Below are 17,439 nucleotides of genomic sequence, written 5' to 3'. Positions count from 1 at the left end.
ATATGAGTAATGGAAGAAAGTTATCACCAGCCAAGAATGCTTAATAGCTCACATAGTTAATATTTGGTGTGCTATTTTCATTGCGCATAGATGGTACAGCTTAAGAGAGACAGGATATGAACATAAGCATAGGCAAATCCTGTGCCAAAGAATCCACAAAAGAGGGCAAATAAACAGCAATGGTAAGATATATCACCTGAATTAAGAAAGATCTTTCCCAGAGATGATGGAAGAAGAAGACTGTAGTAGTGTCAAGGCTGTGCCTGATACCCGTGATCCTACTGCAGCTCAGTTTGGTGGCAGGGCTAAATTTCTTTCTCAGCACTGTGGAGCACTGCTAAGCACATCTCACCGTCTCAGCTGCACTGTGCTGATGAAGAAGGTACTGTTTTATGCAGTGGGGCTGAAGCAAAGAGGCATCCAGAAAGCGATGGAGAGGAGATTGAGCAGGAGATATGACTGCAAAGGGACTGTGTCTGGCAGAAAAGGCCACAACAGAGCAATTGGGTAGGGACTGTGATGCACAGATCCCAACCTCTTGCTCTGAAGCGACGTGGTTGTAGACCAGAAGAGGCTGGAGACCAGAAAGTAGGCACAGAGGTGTCTTTCTCTAATGTATGAATCAAAAGTTAAAGTTATTGTTAATTGGTGAGATATTAAATTGATTGAAATTCCTTAACAGAAAACTGGGGTTTTGCCCATGACACCTGCACAGGCTTTGCTTCCTCAGCTTGCACAGTGCCCAGGATATATACAGCAAAAATAGGGACTTAAATGTGACAAAGCTGAGCTGGACCACTGATCAGTTCCTCTTGGCCAAGGTCTTGCTCCTTAAAACACATTATAACAAAAAGTGCAGAGTGGTCTCTTGCTGGGCCTGTAATGGGGTAATCTCCTCCCAGAGAAAGTTTCTAAAACACCCACGCTAAGGAACGTGGTGCCATCTTATTATAGGAATAAATGCAGGCAAGTGTAATGGCCTGAAGCAAGAGTGATCTATTTTATTGATCCCTAATGCACAGCTTTCATTCTGAAGAACGTGTAAAGCAATAGGCTGTAATAGCCTGCTCTCAGCCTCCAGAGAGCAGAGAAAAGTCATTGTCAGGATTTATCTTTGGGAAGCAAAGAACTCATAACCAGCCCTGAGGGGTGAAAGGCAATCATACAAAGCCTATTGGTTACCTGATAATAAAAATGTGACGTTCCCAAATGTGCCAAATTATAGCCTGTTTCATACTAACAATATTATTCACTGGGGATTATGTGAAGTTTGTCCTCATTAAGGTCAGAGAATGGCCTATTTTTGCATGTCTGAAGGCAGGGAAGATGGTCTGGAGCCTGCTGACAGCCTGAAGAATGAAAATATAACAGACGGAGGACCAAGTTCAGTTCACAGCCATCTAGGTCTACAATAAGGAGAGAGACAGAAAGAGAGCTGGAGGCTGTGTATTTGAAACGTGCCATGTTGTGGCATGCCATCTTTCTGGCCCCTCTCTGAACTATAGCTGCCAGCTATGCCAGAGAGCAGAGAGCAGCTGTGCCAGCTTGTGGGGTGCATGATAACCTTTGACTTTCCTGCTGTGGTGCTCCCCTCAGCTTCCTGGAGAGCAATTAATAACTCTCCTCTACAGAAATGCAGTGGTGAGGCATCGTGTGTGCTGTGCTGGCTCTGGGTTTTAGATACCGGCATCTTAATTTCTATGGGAGCCATAGAACTTTCTTTTCCTTCATATAAATCTTTTTTTGTCAAGGTGGCTGTGTAAATCATTCTTTAAACTTCTGTTTGTGAAAGAAATTTTAAGTCAATGGCAAACTACAATGGTAGGGGGCAAGAGGAGCTAAGCATCCTCAAATTTTCAATGAAAGGAACCAGGAAGGAAAACATTTACAAAACCTGATGTTTAAATATGGAGACTATAATGATGCGCCATGAGCCACGTGCATGTCAGTACACTGCATAGTGGTTCATTCCTCAGAGGTTATAAGGCACAGTATACACTGAGGATATGGAGTAGGTAGTTACTCTTTCATGCTTAGAAATGATCCTTTAAATTATGGATGTAGCAATACCTTTTTATAGGTCTGATGAATGGCATTTTCTAAAAAAAATGAGATTATAGCTAAGTCATTTGCACTTGAGACTTAAGCATGTCCTTAGCAGAGGCTCAAAGTGTTTGATGAACACAGACCCAGAAGTTTATGTGCTAAGCTGGGGCCTAATTCTGAAGATTCTACTTAAGTAAATGGTGCTGTTTTGTAGGTTGATGATACAAGTAACATCCACAAAAATAGACCTGTTGTATAAGACTTCAGCAATGTGGTGACTTAGGGTTTGTCTATATTTACTCCAACTGAAGAAAATTCTGTTCTCTGTGCATCAAGTAAGGCTGTTAAATCAGATTGCATCTGCTTTTTTTTTTTTCACTGGAGAGAATGGCACTCTTGTCACTGCTGCTAACAGAAAATAGTCCTGGTTTAATATGATTCTTCTTTTTGTTTCCTTTTGTATCAATAGGGGAGGCTGGAGAAAAGGGGGAGAAAGGTGCTCCAGGTCGTCCAGGCAGAGTTGGACCTCCAGGAGAAAAAGGTAATTTTGTTAAAGAAGATGTTTTGAAAGTCATTCCTGACAAAATGCTGTCTTTTCTTGTGAGGTGATGATGATGGGAATCCTCTCTCCCTTTGCTGGGTGACTAAAACATCCTTGGCCATTTTTGTTTACTTTTGTTGTGGTTTAACCCCAACTGGCAGCTCAGCCGCATGTAGCCACTCACTCTCTTCCCCCCAGTTTGGATGGGAGAGAGAATTGGAAGGGTAAAAGTGAGAAAACTCATGGGTTGAGCCATGCACAAGCAAAGCATAACAAGGAATTCATTCACCAGTTCCTATAGGCAGACAGGTGTTCAGCCATCCCCAGGAAATCAGGGCTTCATCACATGTAACAGTGACTTGGGAAGACAAACACCATCACTCTGAACAACCACCCCCCCTTCCTTCTTCTTCCCCCATCTTTATATACTGAGCACAATGCCACATGGTAGGGAATTTCTCTGGGGTCCTGGCTGTGTCCCCTCCCAGTTTCTTTTGTGCCCCCAGCCTGCTTGCTGGTTTGGTGGGATGAGGAGCAGAAAAGACCTTAACTCTATGCAAGTACTGCTCAGCAATAAAGATTACATTTCTGTGTTATCAACATTGTTTTGGTCACAAATCCAAAATATAGCACAATACCAGCTACAATGAAGAAAATTACAGTATACAGTACATACAGTACAACTGTATGCATTCCTTTGTAGACTAAGTATTACTTTCTGGTCAAAAAGATTCATTTGGAAATAAAAAAAAAAAGTCTTGATTTTTTAGAAAGGTCTCTGAAGAAAGACATCATAATGTCTTCTTCATAATTTACCTTCTGCAAATGAAAACCTCACATGAGACCAGAGGGAAAAAAATCACAAGGTTCAATTTTCTTGTTTCCTTTTTTTTTTTTTTTGTGAATGTGAACACTCATTAATGAAAACCATTGAGGGAAGGCATAATAGGCAGAGATGGCCATGAGTGTTTCCACATATTTTGGATCACAGTTCTGTAGTATCTATGGAAAAATGGTGATAAGGCTGTGTGCATTGTAGTTCAAAAATATTTGGAGCTCTTGAGAGGAATGGTGCTCAATAGTGTTCAGTTATACAGTGAGAGAAACATGGCATTGCTGTCTTGCAGGAAATGCTGTCTTTTCATGTTTGTTTTCCTCCTGAAGCAAGGAGGAAATTTGACCTTCATAAGTTTTCCAGGAGGTGCGTTTTCTGAAAGGTTCACATTAAGAGTAGTCAAAACCTTTTATTTCGATATCGAAATTAAAGGTTTGATATTCCTGTCATCAGAACGATGGTGTGAGTTAGTTTTTACTGATCTGAGTTTACAATCTTCCTTTCAAGGCAATCATAGTGGTAATTTATACTTCCTTATGATAATGCATGATCTCTTGTTGTTCTTTTAGGCAATTATGGGAGTCTGATACCTGTAATTTTCCCTGGGACCAAAATCCATAGCTAGAGCTCTTCCCCCTACAATGCATTGAAAAATTTATAACTCCCATGAGATATATGTGTGTTCAGTCAGTGTACTTACCTTATGTAGGTGTACTTTCAAGGACAACTGCTAGAAAAAATATTGGAAACTAAAATTTCAGCTCTTGAAAGGTAATGCAGCATGAAGTTAAAGTATGACAGAATAATTTAGATTAAAAGGTTGTAAAGAGCTCATCTAGTCCAATCTCCTGCTTTAAACAGGGCAGATGTCAATATTAGAGTAGGTTGCTCGGGGGTTTTTTCCAGTAGACTTTTGAAAATCTCCATGGATGGAGATTCCACATCCTTTTTGATCAGTCTGTTGAACAGTTTCGTCATGAAAGATCTTTTCCTTGAAGCCTACTGAAATTTTTCCTGTTGTAGCTTGTAATCATTGAATCTTGTCCTTTCTCTATGAGTCTCTGAGAACAAAATGCTGCATCTTCTCTAGAAACTGCTTGTAAGTAGTGGAAGACTGCAATTAGGTCCCCCCTTACCTTTCTGTACTGCAAGCTAAGCAAAACCATCTTTCTCAGTTGGACTCTGGTTTGTTTCCCATGTATGAGGGCCCAGAAGTCTCTGGGTCCTTTTATGCAAAGGAGTTTTTTTAACCAGCCATTGGGCAGACTTCATCAATGCATAACAGGTGAGGAATTTAGCTGAACCCATGGTATTCCTGTCAATGTATTTCTGTAGCGTGTCGAGCTCTTCCTGACTGGCAGCGGTGTCCTCCAGCGCACCATTCCTGCCAGCATGGAGCTCATTCCTCTTCTTCCTCCTGTCACTGGTGAAGGACTGGTTCCTGAGGAATGGCATTCCTGCTGATTAGACTTTGGCAGCCTTGCAGCAGTGCCAGATAGCAGTCTCATCGCCCTTGAATGCTTCTGGGCAGTGCCATGGACCTGTGTGCATCCAGGTGAAGTAGTTCCTCACTCAATCATCCAATGCCAGGAGTGGCATGTCCTCCTCAGATCTTTGCTACCAGATGTGCAGAACTGGGAGGCCAGAGAGCAGATTTTGCTGGTAGAGACAAAGAATGCACTAAGTGCCTCTGCCTTCTCAGCCTCCTTCGGCACAAGGTTGTCTTAACCTCTTGAGAACCTCTCTCGTTGTGCTGTCTTGCATGTTTCTCTAGCTTGGTAGTTTGTCAAATCCCTTCAAAATGCTTTAGACCATCTGAAAAGTGGAAGTACTCTTTTTCAGTCAGGCCAACCCATTATGTAGCATTTCATTTATTTATTTTATACTGCTAAATTGGATTTATTTGGAAAATCGTTCTCATAAGGAATGCTTAATTAACTCTAATAGTAATGATAATTTTCCAGTTTTCCATACCTCCAAAAGTCCAAAATTTTGATGAGATTAAAGGAAGGGACACTGAAGTGGAAATATACTGCAAGAAAACACAGTTTCAACAGAAAAGAGATGAGAGAAAATCAAATATTAATGCATACTGTATTGGTATTTTTCCATGATTTGCTTTCAGTTAAACACAGGCAAAATTTCTTACTACACCTGTAGCAACATATTTTTTCAGCTTTCCTTTATGCATCCAGAAATGTCTACAAACAGCGTCTTGTTTTAAATAAATTCTAATTAACTAGTTTTTCATTAATGCTGTACATTATCAGAATTACATTCATGTTTTTTTTTCTGTTACCTTTCTTTGTTTCATTTTACTAGCAAGTTCATTTAAGAAAATATGCTTAATTTCTTAGAACTCCATAGGTATGTAATAACAAAATAACTTACAAAAGAAATGGTTTTCTTATGGTATATTAGACCTGAAATGAACAGCTCAAGATTAGAAAGTGCTGCAAATATTTTTATCATACCCTTTCCTCATGACATGTTCAAATTTTGGTAACTCAGAAACTGAGAAACATTAAAAGTTTCTGGTGCTTACCTGAAATAAATCTTGTTCTGACTGTCCTGATGCTTCAGGGTGACATCAGAGATACAGATGTCTTTGGATACTGATTAAGGTTAAATTCCACTTACTTTCTTCATTGCTTTTAATTAATTGTATAGGTCAATTATGATGCATAGCATGTCAGCAGAATATAAAACTGTGTTGGCCTTATGTAAAGCATAAAGCACTGTATCAAGTACAATGGCTGTTTCAGACAAGCAGTGTGTATTGCAGTGCAAGTTCTGGGGTGTGAGGTTCATGGAAGTACCTGTCACTACGTGCACAGATGTCTGTACTGTGCTTTCCCATGTTGGGACTGAACTTCATTATTTCACTGAGTCATGATGCAGTCTGTGAGGCCATAACTTCCATGTATACAAATTCCACACAGATAGTTCAGTAACAGTACAGTCCTGTGAATATTCCTAGAGTACTTTATGACAATCAAAATAAAGGGGAGAGGGTGAATTTGCTGTTGGAATGCATCATCAAAGGAACAGTACATTAAAAATATGTTCTTCAAGACATTTTAATTTTCTTAGAACTGTAGCCATTTGAAAATGCATTATTTTAGTATTTTAAGTTCAGCCTTTTTACATTGGATTTCATTTATACTCAATTATAATGGTATGTTAAGAAAAGTCTCATCCCGTTCTTGGGCTTGGAACTCAACTGTCTGTACCTTTGCAGTGTTAACACAGCAACACTGACTTTGGCTTTTGCCAGCTAACACTTTCCCAGGTAATTCTTGGGCATATTTCAGGAACTGTCACAATGAGCAGCTTGCAAGTGATTATCCTGGCTTGAAGAGTAAGGCAATTTAGTATCGTGGAGTGTACCATTCTCAGCCACCTAGTTCCCACTGCCAGGGAACAGTCCCAGGCATTTAGTTTACTAGTACAGGCAGAGCCTCTTAAGTAGGAGAGAAGACTCATTAATTTAACTGGATTGGAGCCAGAGTGCTCAGTCATTTGTATAATCAAATTCTAAAAAGAGGCAATAATATCTTAATTTATATTTTATTATTACTGATTGCTCATTAATATGTAATCAATCAATCCTTTGCATTTCTGAGTCAACTTTTACATGAATTTATTGTTCGCTAGGGAGTGCTGCAGGCAGTATTCCATGTAAAAGTCCTGACATTGACAGTTGTGAATTCACAAAGTGGGTATCTGGTTCAAAACTGTCTTTCAGTTCCACCTGAACTCAACAGGATTTTGAGAAAATCTGTGGTAAACTGAGTGGACAAAAAAATGGCAGATGGGTTTCAATGTAAATAAATATCTTGCCTAGGGACATTAGGGATGCATAATTTAATCCACACTTACATGATGCCAAAACCCAAAACTGTCACTTAAAACTCAAGAACTGCACTGAAGTCATTAGCAGCAGTCCCAAAGCCAACAGAACACTGCCCATTATCAGAAAAGACACCAAGGACAAAACAGGGAACTACTTTTTGCAGCTGGTTTTGCTCTGTGTAAAATCCTGAAATACACTGTCTCAAGTAATGAGTGTGGCTCTGGCCTCTGTCTCTCAAGAAGGACATGAGAGGTAAGAGAAGGGCACCAAAAATGTGAAAAAGAACAGCTGCCTCATAAGGAGAAACTGGACAGGTTGAGATTCTTGCATGTGTACAGAGGAGTCTGAGAGGGTTGTGATCAAGGTTACAGAATCCCCAGATCCCATCATAGCTGAAGCTGCTGGGGACTGATCCAGCACTCCACCTGTAATACACTTCAAATAGTGGATGGGATTGTGTGATCTCCCTGTATTGCATCTTTTGCTGCCACCACAGGAAACAAAGTCTTGGGCTAGAGGGATCACTGGTCTGAGCAAGCTCAGTATTACATTGTTAACATAATTCTAGCAAGATAGGTGTTTCATGAGGGCAGTTATTTGTCTTTATGTGCATCTGACTACAAACTCCTCCACTCAGGAATGTACCATACTATTTTCATTTCTTTTGTTTTGAGTGTACTTTAAAATCCTTTAAACGTTTTTGCTACCTTCTTAGATTGTATTTTTCTCTCACTCTCTTTAGTTTTCTTAGCTATTCTGTTTTCTAGTCAGTATGGATTAATAATAGTCTACTCTTTTTTTCCCTCCTGTTTTTTGTGCAAAGCTTTTAAAGTTTCACTTTGTCATTAAACTACCAGTCTGCAACAAGTGAGATGGATCACTGCTGAGAGGTGTTTATTTCTCCATTGCCTACCATGGGAGCTTAGATAAACAGTTTAGACTAAAAAACCTAACTTTCAGGTGGCTAATGCTGGGTGAATGTAGTTGGCTTGCCTCAACTACATAAAATGCCACCTGGGATTATGCACTGTTCGTTCACATAAGAATATATGTTTAACATCTTTGTCAACAATACGGACAGTGCACCCTCAACAAGTTTGCCAATGATGCCAAGCTGAGTGATGCAGCCAACACACTGGAGGGAAGGGATGCTATCCTGAGGGACCTTGACAAGCTTGAGAGGTGGGCCTGTGTGAACCTCATGAAGTTCAACAAGGCTGAGTGTGAGGTCCTGCGCCTGAGTCAGGGCAATCCCAAGCACAAATGGAGAATGCATGGAGAATGGATTGAGAGCAGCCCTGAGGAGAACTCGGGGGTGTTGCTTTATGAAAAGCTTAACATGGCCCAGCAATGTGCGCTTGCAGCCCAGAAAGCCAGTTGTATCCTGGGCTGCATCAAAAGAAGTGTGGCCAGCAAAAATTGATGGAAGTGATTCTCCCCCTCTAGTCTGCTCTCATGAGACTCCACCTGGAGTGCTGTGTCCAGCTCTGGTTCCCCACCTTAAAAAGGACATGGACTTGCTGGAACAAGTCCAGAGGATGGCCATGAACATGATCAGAGGGATGTGGCACCTCTACCATGAAGAAAGTCTAAGAGAGTTGGACTTTTTCGTCCTGGAGAAGAGAAGGCTTAGTGTAGACCTTATAACACCTCCAGTACAGAGGAGATCTGCAACAGAGCTGGAGAGGGAGTTTTTACAAGGGCATGTAATGATAAGACAAGGAGGAATGACTTTAAACTGAAAGAGGGCATATTTAGATTAGATATTGGGAAGAAATTCTTTACCGCGAAGATGGTGAGACACTGGGATAGATTACTCAGAGAAGTTGTGGTTGCCCCATTCCGGGTAGTGTTCAACGCCAGGTTGGATGAGGCTCTGAGCAACCCAGTCTAGTGGAAGATGTCCCTGCCCATGGCAGGGGTGTTGGAACTAAGTGATCTTTAAGGTCCCTTCCAACCCAAACCAATCTGTGATTCTACGTAAGATGTAACTATGTTGTAACCACTGTTCCCTCACTAATCATCGACCTTCATTGGTGTGGATAATTCAGATTATTTACCATAAAGTGGTGCTGTAATTTATTGGTGTATGAGAATTTTCTAATTTCCAGTTGCCAGTAAAAGTTAAGTGTCCTGAACGTAGATTACTACTATAACATAATTAAATCCTTTAAAAATACCATTCTCATTCAAGTTTGGTTAACTATTTGCATTGGGAATACTGACTACTGCAAGACTGTCAAGGTACACTCTGGGAAAGACTTTTTAATCTTCGCCTGTATCTTATGTTCTTTTTCTAAGTATCCTCTGCAGATTGCTGTCAAAGATGGCACTAGAGTCAAGAGGCCTTTGGTGTGGTTTGGTACACTTCTACTTTCCTTGTTAGGTAGGTGTCTGTGGTGTCCTCTAATCATGAAGAATTTCTGATTTGTCTTCAAATCATTAGTAAACTACTGCTCTCTTCTCTTTGACACAATTCAATTAAATTTGTCTGTGACATGATGAATTTGTGTTTCTGCTGGATTTGCCTTTCTGACACCTTTTTATTTTTCAAAGTAGTTTTATACCTTCTTTTCTGTTCCAGTTAATCCTATCTGAAGTGATTGCCATACTGTATGAAGACCCCCATCTATAGTGTTGCACAGAGCCAAAACCCTAATTTTTTTCCCTGGTTGTGCAGCCCACCGTTTGTCTCTGGTATTTTATATCTTCCTTTGTTGTTGTTGTTATTGTTGTTGTTTTTTCTTTGAGCCTGAAAAAGCCACCAAGAAGATAATTTAGCGTTTTCTTATCTTCAGTTCCTTCTAAAATCCTTTAAGTCTTCTATAATTGGTTCCAATGTATGCCATCTTCATCTGGGAGATAACAGATGACTTGCTTCATATTCTCCATTAGAACTTCATGTTCAACTTCCCACTTTTGGTCTATGGAGAATTAATTTCTTTTATTGTCTTCATTTCTTTTCAGCTCTTACTTCCTGATTTCATTAAGACTCTTCACACTGCATTTCTGACAACCAGGGCCACTAAAAAGTGCTTTACAAAAAGTATTAAAACTTTTGAAACCCTCAAGGCAGATGGGTCTCTCCTGAAACATTGTGATTTAGTCTGCAGAATCAGAATAAGGAATCCCCTGGAGTGGAAGCAGGGGTTAGTCACTGTAAGAGAAAACCAAATCCAAACAGTTCTTTTAATGAGCACAGGTCTAATGTATGTCTTCATTGCTTGAGATAACACAGTTTTACTTCTGAGCAGATCACGTAGCTTTTACTGGCTATGACCGAGAAGCAGCTCATTTTCTGGGCAGTATTTATGAAAAAGAAAGTGAATTAATTTTATATATTGTATTTTATTTATGCATTAGATCTATGTATTTATTTAATTTTGTCCTGAAAAGAAAAAGCATTCAAACATCTGATAATCTGTTACAGCAATCCCAATTCATAAATATGTAAAGCAAGAAAGGTCACTTTAAGAACGGCTTGATAAAGTCATTACAAGCTGGTACTTTAAGGATTCTCAAGGAAAAACCCTCTCAATATACTATCTATATTGGATAAATATCCAGTGGTAGCATGAGCACACCTGCACAACCCAAAGGATTGCATCTTTAAGTCAAGCCATGAAGCTGTTCTGAAAATGAAGCTGTATTCCAGAAAGCAGATCTTCAATTGGCTCAGTGGATTACTTCCATTCTTCCATTAGGAAAACCAGAAAAATATTTTTGCTTTCTGGTGACAGCCTGTGTTCAGTAGTGTCTGAATTTGATACTTATTGGAAACAAAGGAAGATTATTGATTGTAGAGTTTGCCAGTAATTAAGTAGACCAACAAACCATACACATTTGGCTTCTCTCAGTTCAGAGGAAATTATTTCTTCTTGGTTCATGCCATCAAGTTACAGTTGCTTGAGACTTCATGGAATAATACAGAGGACATCTCTTAGCCCAGTGGTGATCAGTTTATATTCTGAAACTTGTTATTTATTACACCTTTAAGTTAAAGGTAATGATGAAACGGGTCATAGTATTATCCAGCTTTCAAAAATATGTATGTCTGTCCAGCTGCGGTAACAACAGAGGGCAACAGACCTTCAGTTGCATAGATCCACAACTGAGGCTGAGCTATGACAATTTGTACAAGTCAAATTGCTGGATCCCTATGGTAGATTTTCCTCCTAACTTGTCTCATTGTTTCCTTGCTCCTGTGTAGACAAAGGTACATAATAGATGTTGCTTTGAGCAAAGAAACAATCATTGAAAAAACCCTGCATAAATATTTCCTAAAACAGACTTGTGTTTCTGCAGGATGGGAGCCTCAGAGGGCATTCATCCCTGTAGTCCCTCCATACCCACTCTCCATTAATAGTCTGGTACAGTGGAAAACATTATTTCCTATGACAATATTTATATTGTATAAATAAGCCAATAAGCCCAAAGTCAGCCCTCAGTTACAGTGGAGCTACTGTCTTAGATGAAATGTCAGTTGTGCTTGGATCCTTTAGGTCTTCTCAGTTTTACTCCACTGATTCGTGTCTGAATGCAATCCCCCTACCCCTCATTGTCAACATTATTCTGTCAGGATCAGCTGAAAGAAGTTTGCAAAAGCTTTTCCACTGGCTCTCTGCCAACATCCATTTTCAATTACACCTTCATGTCTCGTTAATGTCAATTGCTTTGCAAAGTTTAAGTCACTGTCTAGGTTGTCATATGCAAGTTCTTCACAAGGAGAGAGCTGGACCTCTGGAGTTCAATGAATATTGGGGATATAGCATGTTTTTGCTCATTATAAAAACTGATGCTGCAAGCATACTACAATCTGAATGAATCAGGCTACATTGCTACTTTGTGTCTTTTGTCTTTCTGCTGTATAGGAGAAATGGGGGACAAAGGACAGAAAGGCAGCATAGGACGGCATGGAAAAATTGGTCCTATTGGTTCAAAAGGTATGCTTAATTCAATTGTTTCTTCATTTGTGTTTCAGATTAAAATGTGTGATCATTTATGTTTGAGAAAATTTAGGGGCTTGAAAAATGGTTACCAAGTCTCAGAGCTTACCATGATGGGAATTTTCTCACACTCTAGTCAGCCAGGTTATTGACATCTCTCAGCCAGCTACCTTTTCCTCTGACAGCAGTATATTTAGCCTTAAAGCAGCATGGGTATCCTGGTTTGAGGCTAAATAAAGAACTTTGTTCACTGTCACATGAGAGTGGACAGTTAAGAGAAGCAGGTGGGAAGATGGACTGTACTTTGACAGACTTTTAAGAGCCAGAAGACTTGCTTTCTAATGTTGCCTACTCCATAATGGCTTCCTATGGGACTTTTGTTGAGTCATTTGGACCAATGTTTACCTAAGCATGTAGATTATGATTTTAAATTTGGGCATATCGAGCCCTTTTCCCTCTACAGCATCTGAATTTACTGGTTCTGTGAAGTTCATGAATGTCAAAAAGTGGATATTGGTACATATTCTTTGTCTTCAAATTTCATAGCTTTGTCAACCTTTGTTGTGGAACGAATAGGACAGAAAAATCTTTATTTTTGCTTGAGCATATTTCTACTTTCCACATTTGAATGTTACTAGAGAAAAAATGAACTATTGCCGAAAAAAGCTGCCTTAAATTTATATTCTTTTTCATGTCTTTAGGTGAAAAAGGAGATAATGGTGACATAGGACCACCAGGTCCTAATGGTGACCCAGGTAATCTATAATACGTTTTGTGTATGTGAAAGACTTTGCAACATGCATGCATCATCACCAAAAATATGTCTGTTTACATACTGGGGGAAATAATAAATAATTTTTTGCATAGATACTATAATATTTCACTGTGATATTTTCAAATTTCTTATAATTTGAAGTTGCAGTAGTTGCTAGATTTGTAGTGTATGTGTTGCAACAGTGTCTCAGAGTTCTCAGAGATGTAACTTCTCCGGAAGTCTGGTGGGTACCAAAGTGCAAACTGTCCATATCATTCATCACCAGTGCAAAGGGACGTCTCTGCATATCCCACTCTGTCTTCCAGCCAACACAAAGGAGCAGTTTAGAAGCTCCTACCCCAGCATGGATTATTGTTATAGGACCAGGAGATTGTCAAGAATACAGATCACAGAATCACAAATGTGTCAGGTTGGAAGGGACCACAGTGGGTCATCTGGTCCAAGCTCCTGATCAGGCAGGGTCATCCTAGAGCATATGGCACAGGATTGTGTTCTTGAACACCTTCAGTGAGGGAGACTCCACGATCTCCCTAGGCAACTTGTTCCAGCGTTTGGTCACTGCACAGTAAAGAATTTCTTCCTCATATTCAGATGGAACTTCTTGTGCATCTGTTTCTGCCAATTACCTCTTGTCTTTGGCACCACCAAGAAGAGCCTGGCTCCATCCTCTTGGCTTCCCCCCCTTTGGATACTTATATATATTAATGAGGTATATAGGTCTTCCAGAGGTATATAGATCTTCCAGAGAATCAGGTGAAAACCTGACATAAGAAGTGTAAGCCTTACAAGAGCAGCAGGTTCAGATTTGACTGAATTTATCCCTTCCTGGCAGAGTGCACTACAGGCGCACCAATTAGTTTTCTCATGAGAATATCATTTGTCACTCTAATTCTTGAGCCAGAGGACCATATTCCTAGCCATCGTGCACAGTTTTTCAGGGCAAGTACCCTGTGCTTAGACTGACTTAGACACCTAAGATGATTCATTGGGTAGTCAAATGCAGATTTTAATACTTACACACAGAAATGCAAACTGAAATTGATCCTCATGAAGATTTGTGCTCAAAGATGTAACAATTATCCTTTTGGTATTCACATTGAGATTAGCTTTGTCAAACCTATACCAATTTTGGTTAATAGATGGTTTTCTATTGTCTTGTTATATTGTAAGAATTACTGTAAATTCTGTATTTTCAAAAGTACAGAACTTCATTTAGCATCAAATGGTTGGAACTTTTGAATCTGCTCTGTTATGTTCCTTGTGAGGAATGCCAAACAGTGTGTGTGCAGGTTTTTGCTGTGAAAGAAGTTTTCTCACAGTTTTCTCTGTGAGAAAACTGAAGAGAATAATTTTACAGAAAATGGGAAATTTTGACAAATGTTTTTAGTTGTCAAAGAAATTGTGGTTTTTTGCAGAGAATATCTATCTGTGTTTAGATTAGCACTAATCATGCAGGGCTGAAGCTTCATGGGAAGTGAGCTGAGCTGTTCTGCACAGGCCCATACCCCCTGAGAATCATATAATGGTGCAGGGTAGTGAAGGTTCTAATTTTCTGTCTGTTATTTGCATGACAACCCTCTCCAGGGCTGTCAGGCTGGGCCTTTTCATAGACTTGTTGAGGTAACTATTGAAATTGGGTAGCTTTTTGATTTGGGTGTATCTGTATCATTTCACAGGCATCCCCTGTGAGTGCAGCCAGCTAAGGAAGGCTATTGGTGAAATGGATATCCAAGTAGCCCAGCTGACAACGGAACTAAAATTCATAAAAAATGGTAGGTTAATTTTATATAACTGTTTTTCTTTCTTGTTGCCTTATCTTACCGGTGCAATTGCTCGTAGAGAGTGTCACCGTTCCACATCTGATTTGTGAAGCTATTTTGGGGTGTACAGTGACTTGGTTTATAGAAATGCGAGTGCTCACTTTTCAGCACTGCCCTCCCCCGCAGCTGTTGCTGGTGTGCGTGAGACAGATAATAAGATATATCTGCTGGTGAAGGAAGAGAAGAGATACAAGGAAGCCCAGCTCTACTGCCATGGAAGAGGAGGGACACTGAGCATGCCCAAGGATGAGACTGCCAACAGTCTGATTGCCTCGTACATCAACCAAGCTGGGCTCACCAGAGTCTTCATTGGGATTAACGACCTAGAGAAAGAGGGAAATTTTGTCTATTCCGACCGGTCACCCATGCAGACCTTCAACAAGTGGCGCAGCGGGGAGCCCAACAATGCTTACGATGAGGAGGACTGTGTGGAGATGGTGGCCTCTGGAGGGTGGAATGATGTTGCATGTCACATTACCATGTATTTTGTGTGTGAATTTGACAAAGAAAATGTCTAAGCTTCTCTGCTCTTTCTTTATTTTAAGAAAAGTTTTTAAGCCAATTTTACAGGTTACTCCATGTTTATGAGTTCAAGTGGCATTTTGCAAGTATGTGGCACCAATGTTGTACAGCTGTAAATACAATTTAGGTATTTCAAATATCAGTATTTACCCTTCAGAAGGGAAGAGCAGTAATAAGACATAGCTTGTTTTTTTTATTTTTCTGTAGAAAAATATATATATTTAGATAAAAATGTGGTTTGGGGCTAAATTTTGCCCTTACAACAGTTAACAAATGTGATTACATGACTGTAAAGGGAAGGCAGAATTTGGCCTCTAGTTGTTAGAATGATTAGAATTAGGTTCCTGATATTCTTTTATCTTAGCAAAATTTGTAGTTATAAATGTTAATTGCTTGTAGTGCTACAGGGATATTTCAGCAACAAGACAAATATTTTGTATACTCCAGCTAATTAGTACAAATATTACTGTAGGTTTATTGGTTCTTAAAACTTTTTTTTTTAAAAACAACCAAAGCAAGCCAAGAAATAGGAAGTCCTACCAATTTTGTAATGTTTCTTTATTAAACTGTTCACAGATGTATGATGAGAAAGCATTTAAGTAAACTGGGTTTTAGTGGTGAAGGAGGACAAAGTTTAGAGAAAGGTGTCCCTGCCCACAGCAGAGGGTTAGAACTAGATAAACTCTAGGGTCCCTTCCAACCCAAACCATTCTATGATTCCATGATTCTATGATATGAAAGTTCTTATAATTTAGTACTTAAAGAGGGTTGCCATCCAGGTGGTGTTTTGGAGTTGGCTAAAGGGAAAAGTAAGATTATGATTTTCTGCATTCCTTAGTTGAGAATGATTCAGTGCATGAAGTATTTCAGACCCCAAATAATTTCTTAAATTAAGCACGTTTCACATTAAGATGATCTTGGTGCGTGTTGTTACAAAACAAGTAAAATACTAGCCCTCCACAATTTAAGGCAGATTTCATAAATAGACAAAGAAGCTCATAGAAACGCTTTAGCTAGCAGTTCCTTTTGGCAGGAAAACAGCTTACATGTTTACAGAGCTTGTAAGGATGATCCCCTGAAAAGAAGAAAAGTTTCCAAAATTTTCCTGATCACGTATATAGCAGAAATAAGTAACTTTGCTCAAATAATTTATGTACCAAATTTACAATTGCATGTGATGGAAAATGTGATGTATATTTAAAAAAAACCCCAATAACATCGTATTTCACAAAGGAAATGATAAATTACTTTGGATCTTTCTAGAAGCCAGTTGCATGCCGTCTTATCTCATTGTTAGGCATAGGAAAATCGGCAAAATCTCTGACTGCATTTCTTCAGAAATACCTTGCACAGTGCTTTAAGATTATTTTTAAGGTAAATGATCCTTTGCATAACATACTAATCAAAGTATGTATCTGCTCATTATGGGAGATTGGTATACAAGATATCCACGGTGGATGTGGCATGTGGTCCCAGAGATTTTTCTACAAGGCAAAACCAACTCATATCAACTCTGCAGTGCTGTAGTATGTAAACAATCAATAGCCATACAATTCTGCTCATATTCACAGAGTCTGGCATTTGATTTGTCTACCTACGAGAACAAACCATTTTGCTTGCTATGTTTACTCTGTGAATTTGAATCTGTTATGTATATATGTTTGCTATTAATTTTGAAGATCATTATCCATACTATAGTATCCTATATTATTTGAATATCAGCCCAGCTCCAGAGCAATCACTCAAAATGAATGGGTCCTTTGAATGATTTACTTTCTTTTAATAAAGATAGGTATGATACCTATATGTTAGTCATTCTTCCAACTGCATATTGAAATATGTGAAATAACGTGAATCTGGTTCTACACTAATATTCAAAGACTCTTTACAGAATTTTCAGGTAGTTAACAATGCCAGTAGAGCAATTTGTTTATAATCACGCCTTTTGAATATCATGATTGTTTCCTGCCTGCTGTAGAAATCCTCACAAATCATTTAAATTTCAAACATACTTTTGTCAGATTATTGTAGCTATATTCAGACAGCCTGAACCTGAGATACCTGGAGCTTCCTTGTTGTGTGTGCTGAAGTTGCAAAA

The 17,439-nt window shown here is 39.2% G+C and overlaps 1 protein-coding gene across 5 annotated transcripts in view; it reads left to right on the top strand.

Moving 5' to 3' along the window:
* The window catches only part of COLEC11 (collectin subfamily member 11), a 37,823-nt gene extending 21,762 nt beyond the window's left edge, over nt 1–16,061 (top strand). For 4 of the 5 annotated variants that reach the window (XM_029965836.1, XM_029965838.1, XM_029965837.1 and 1 more), the window contains 5 exons: nt 2,516–2,587; nt 12,150–12,221; nt 12,926–12,979; nt 14,676–14,771; nt 14,928–16,061. In XM_029965836.1, the coding sequence (XP_029821696.1) occupies nt 2,516–2,587; nt 12,150–12,221; nt 12,926–12,979; nt 14,676–14,771; nt 14,928–15,337 (704 nt within the window). In that variant the 3' untranslated portion in view covers nt 15,338–16,061. The remainder of the gene's footprint in view (nt 1–2,515; nt 2,588–12,149; nt 12,222–12,925; nt 12,980–14,675; nt 14,772–14,927) is intronic. The other variant, XM_029965839.1, reaches the window with a different exon arrangement.
* Nucleotides 16,062–17,439: the final 1,378 nt, after the last annotated feature.

The sequence above is a fragment of the Manacus vitellinus genome, unplaced genomic scaffold (assembly GCF_001715985.3).
Source record: "Manacus vitellinus isolate BGI_N305 unplaced genomic scaffold, ASM171598v3 scaffold_11_pilon, whole genome shotgun sequence".
NCBI lineage: Eukaryota > Metazoa > Chordata > Aves > Passeriformes > Pipridae > Manacus > Manacus vitellinus.
The sequence above is the reverse complement of the archived record's forward strand: the minus strand, read 5'-3'. Positions and strand labels throughout refer to the sequence as shown.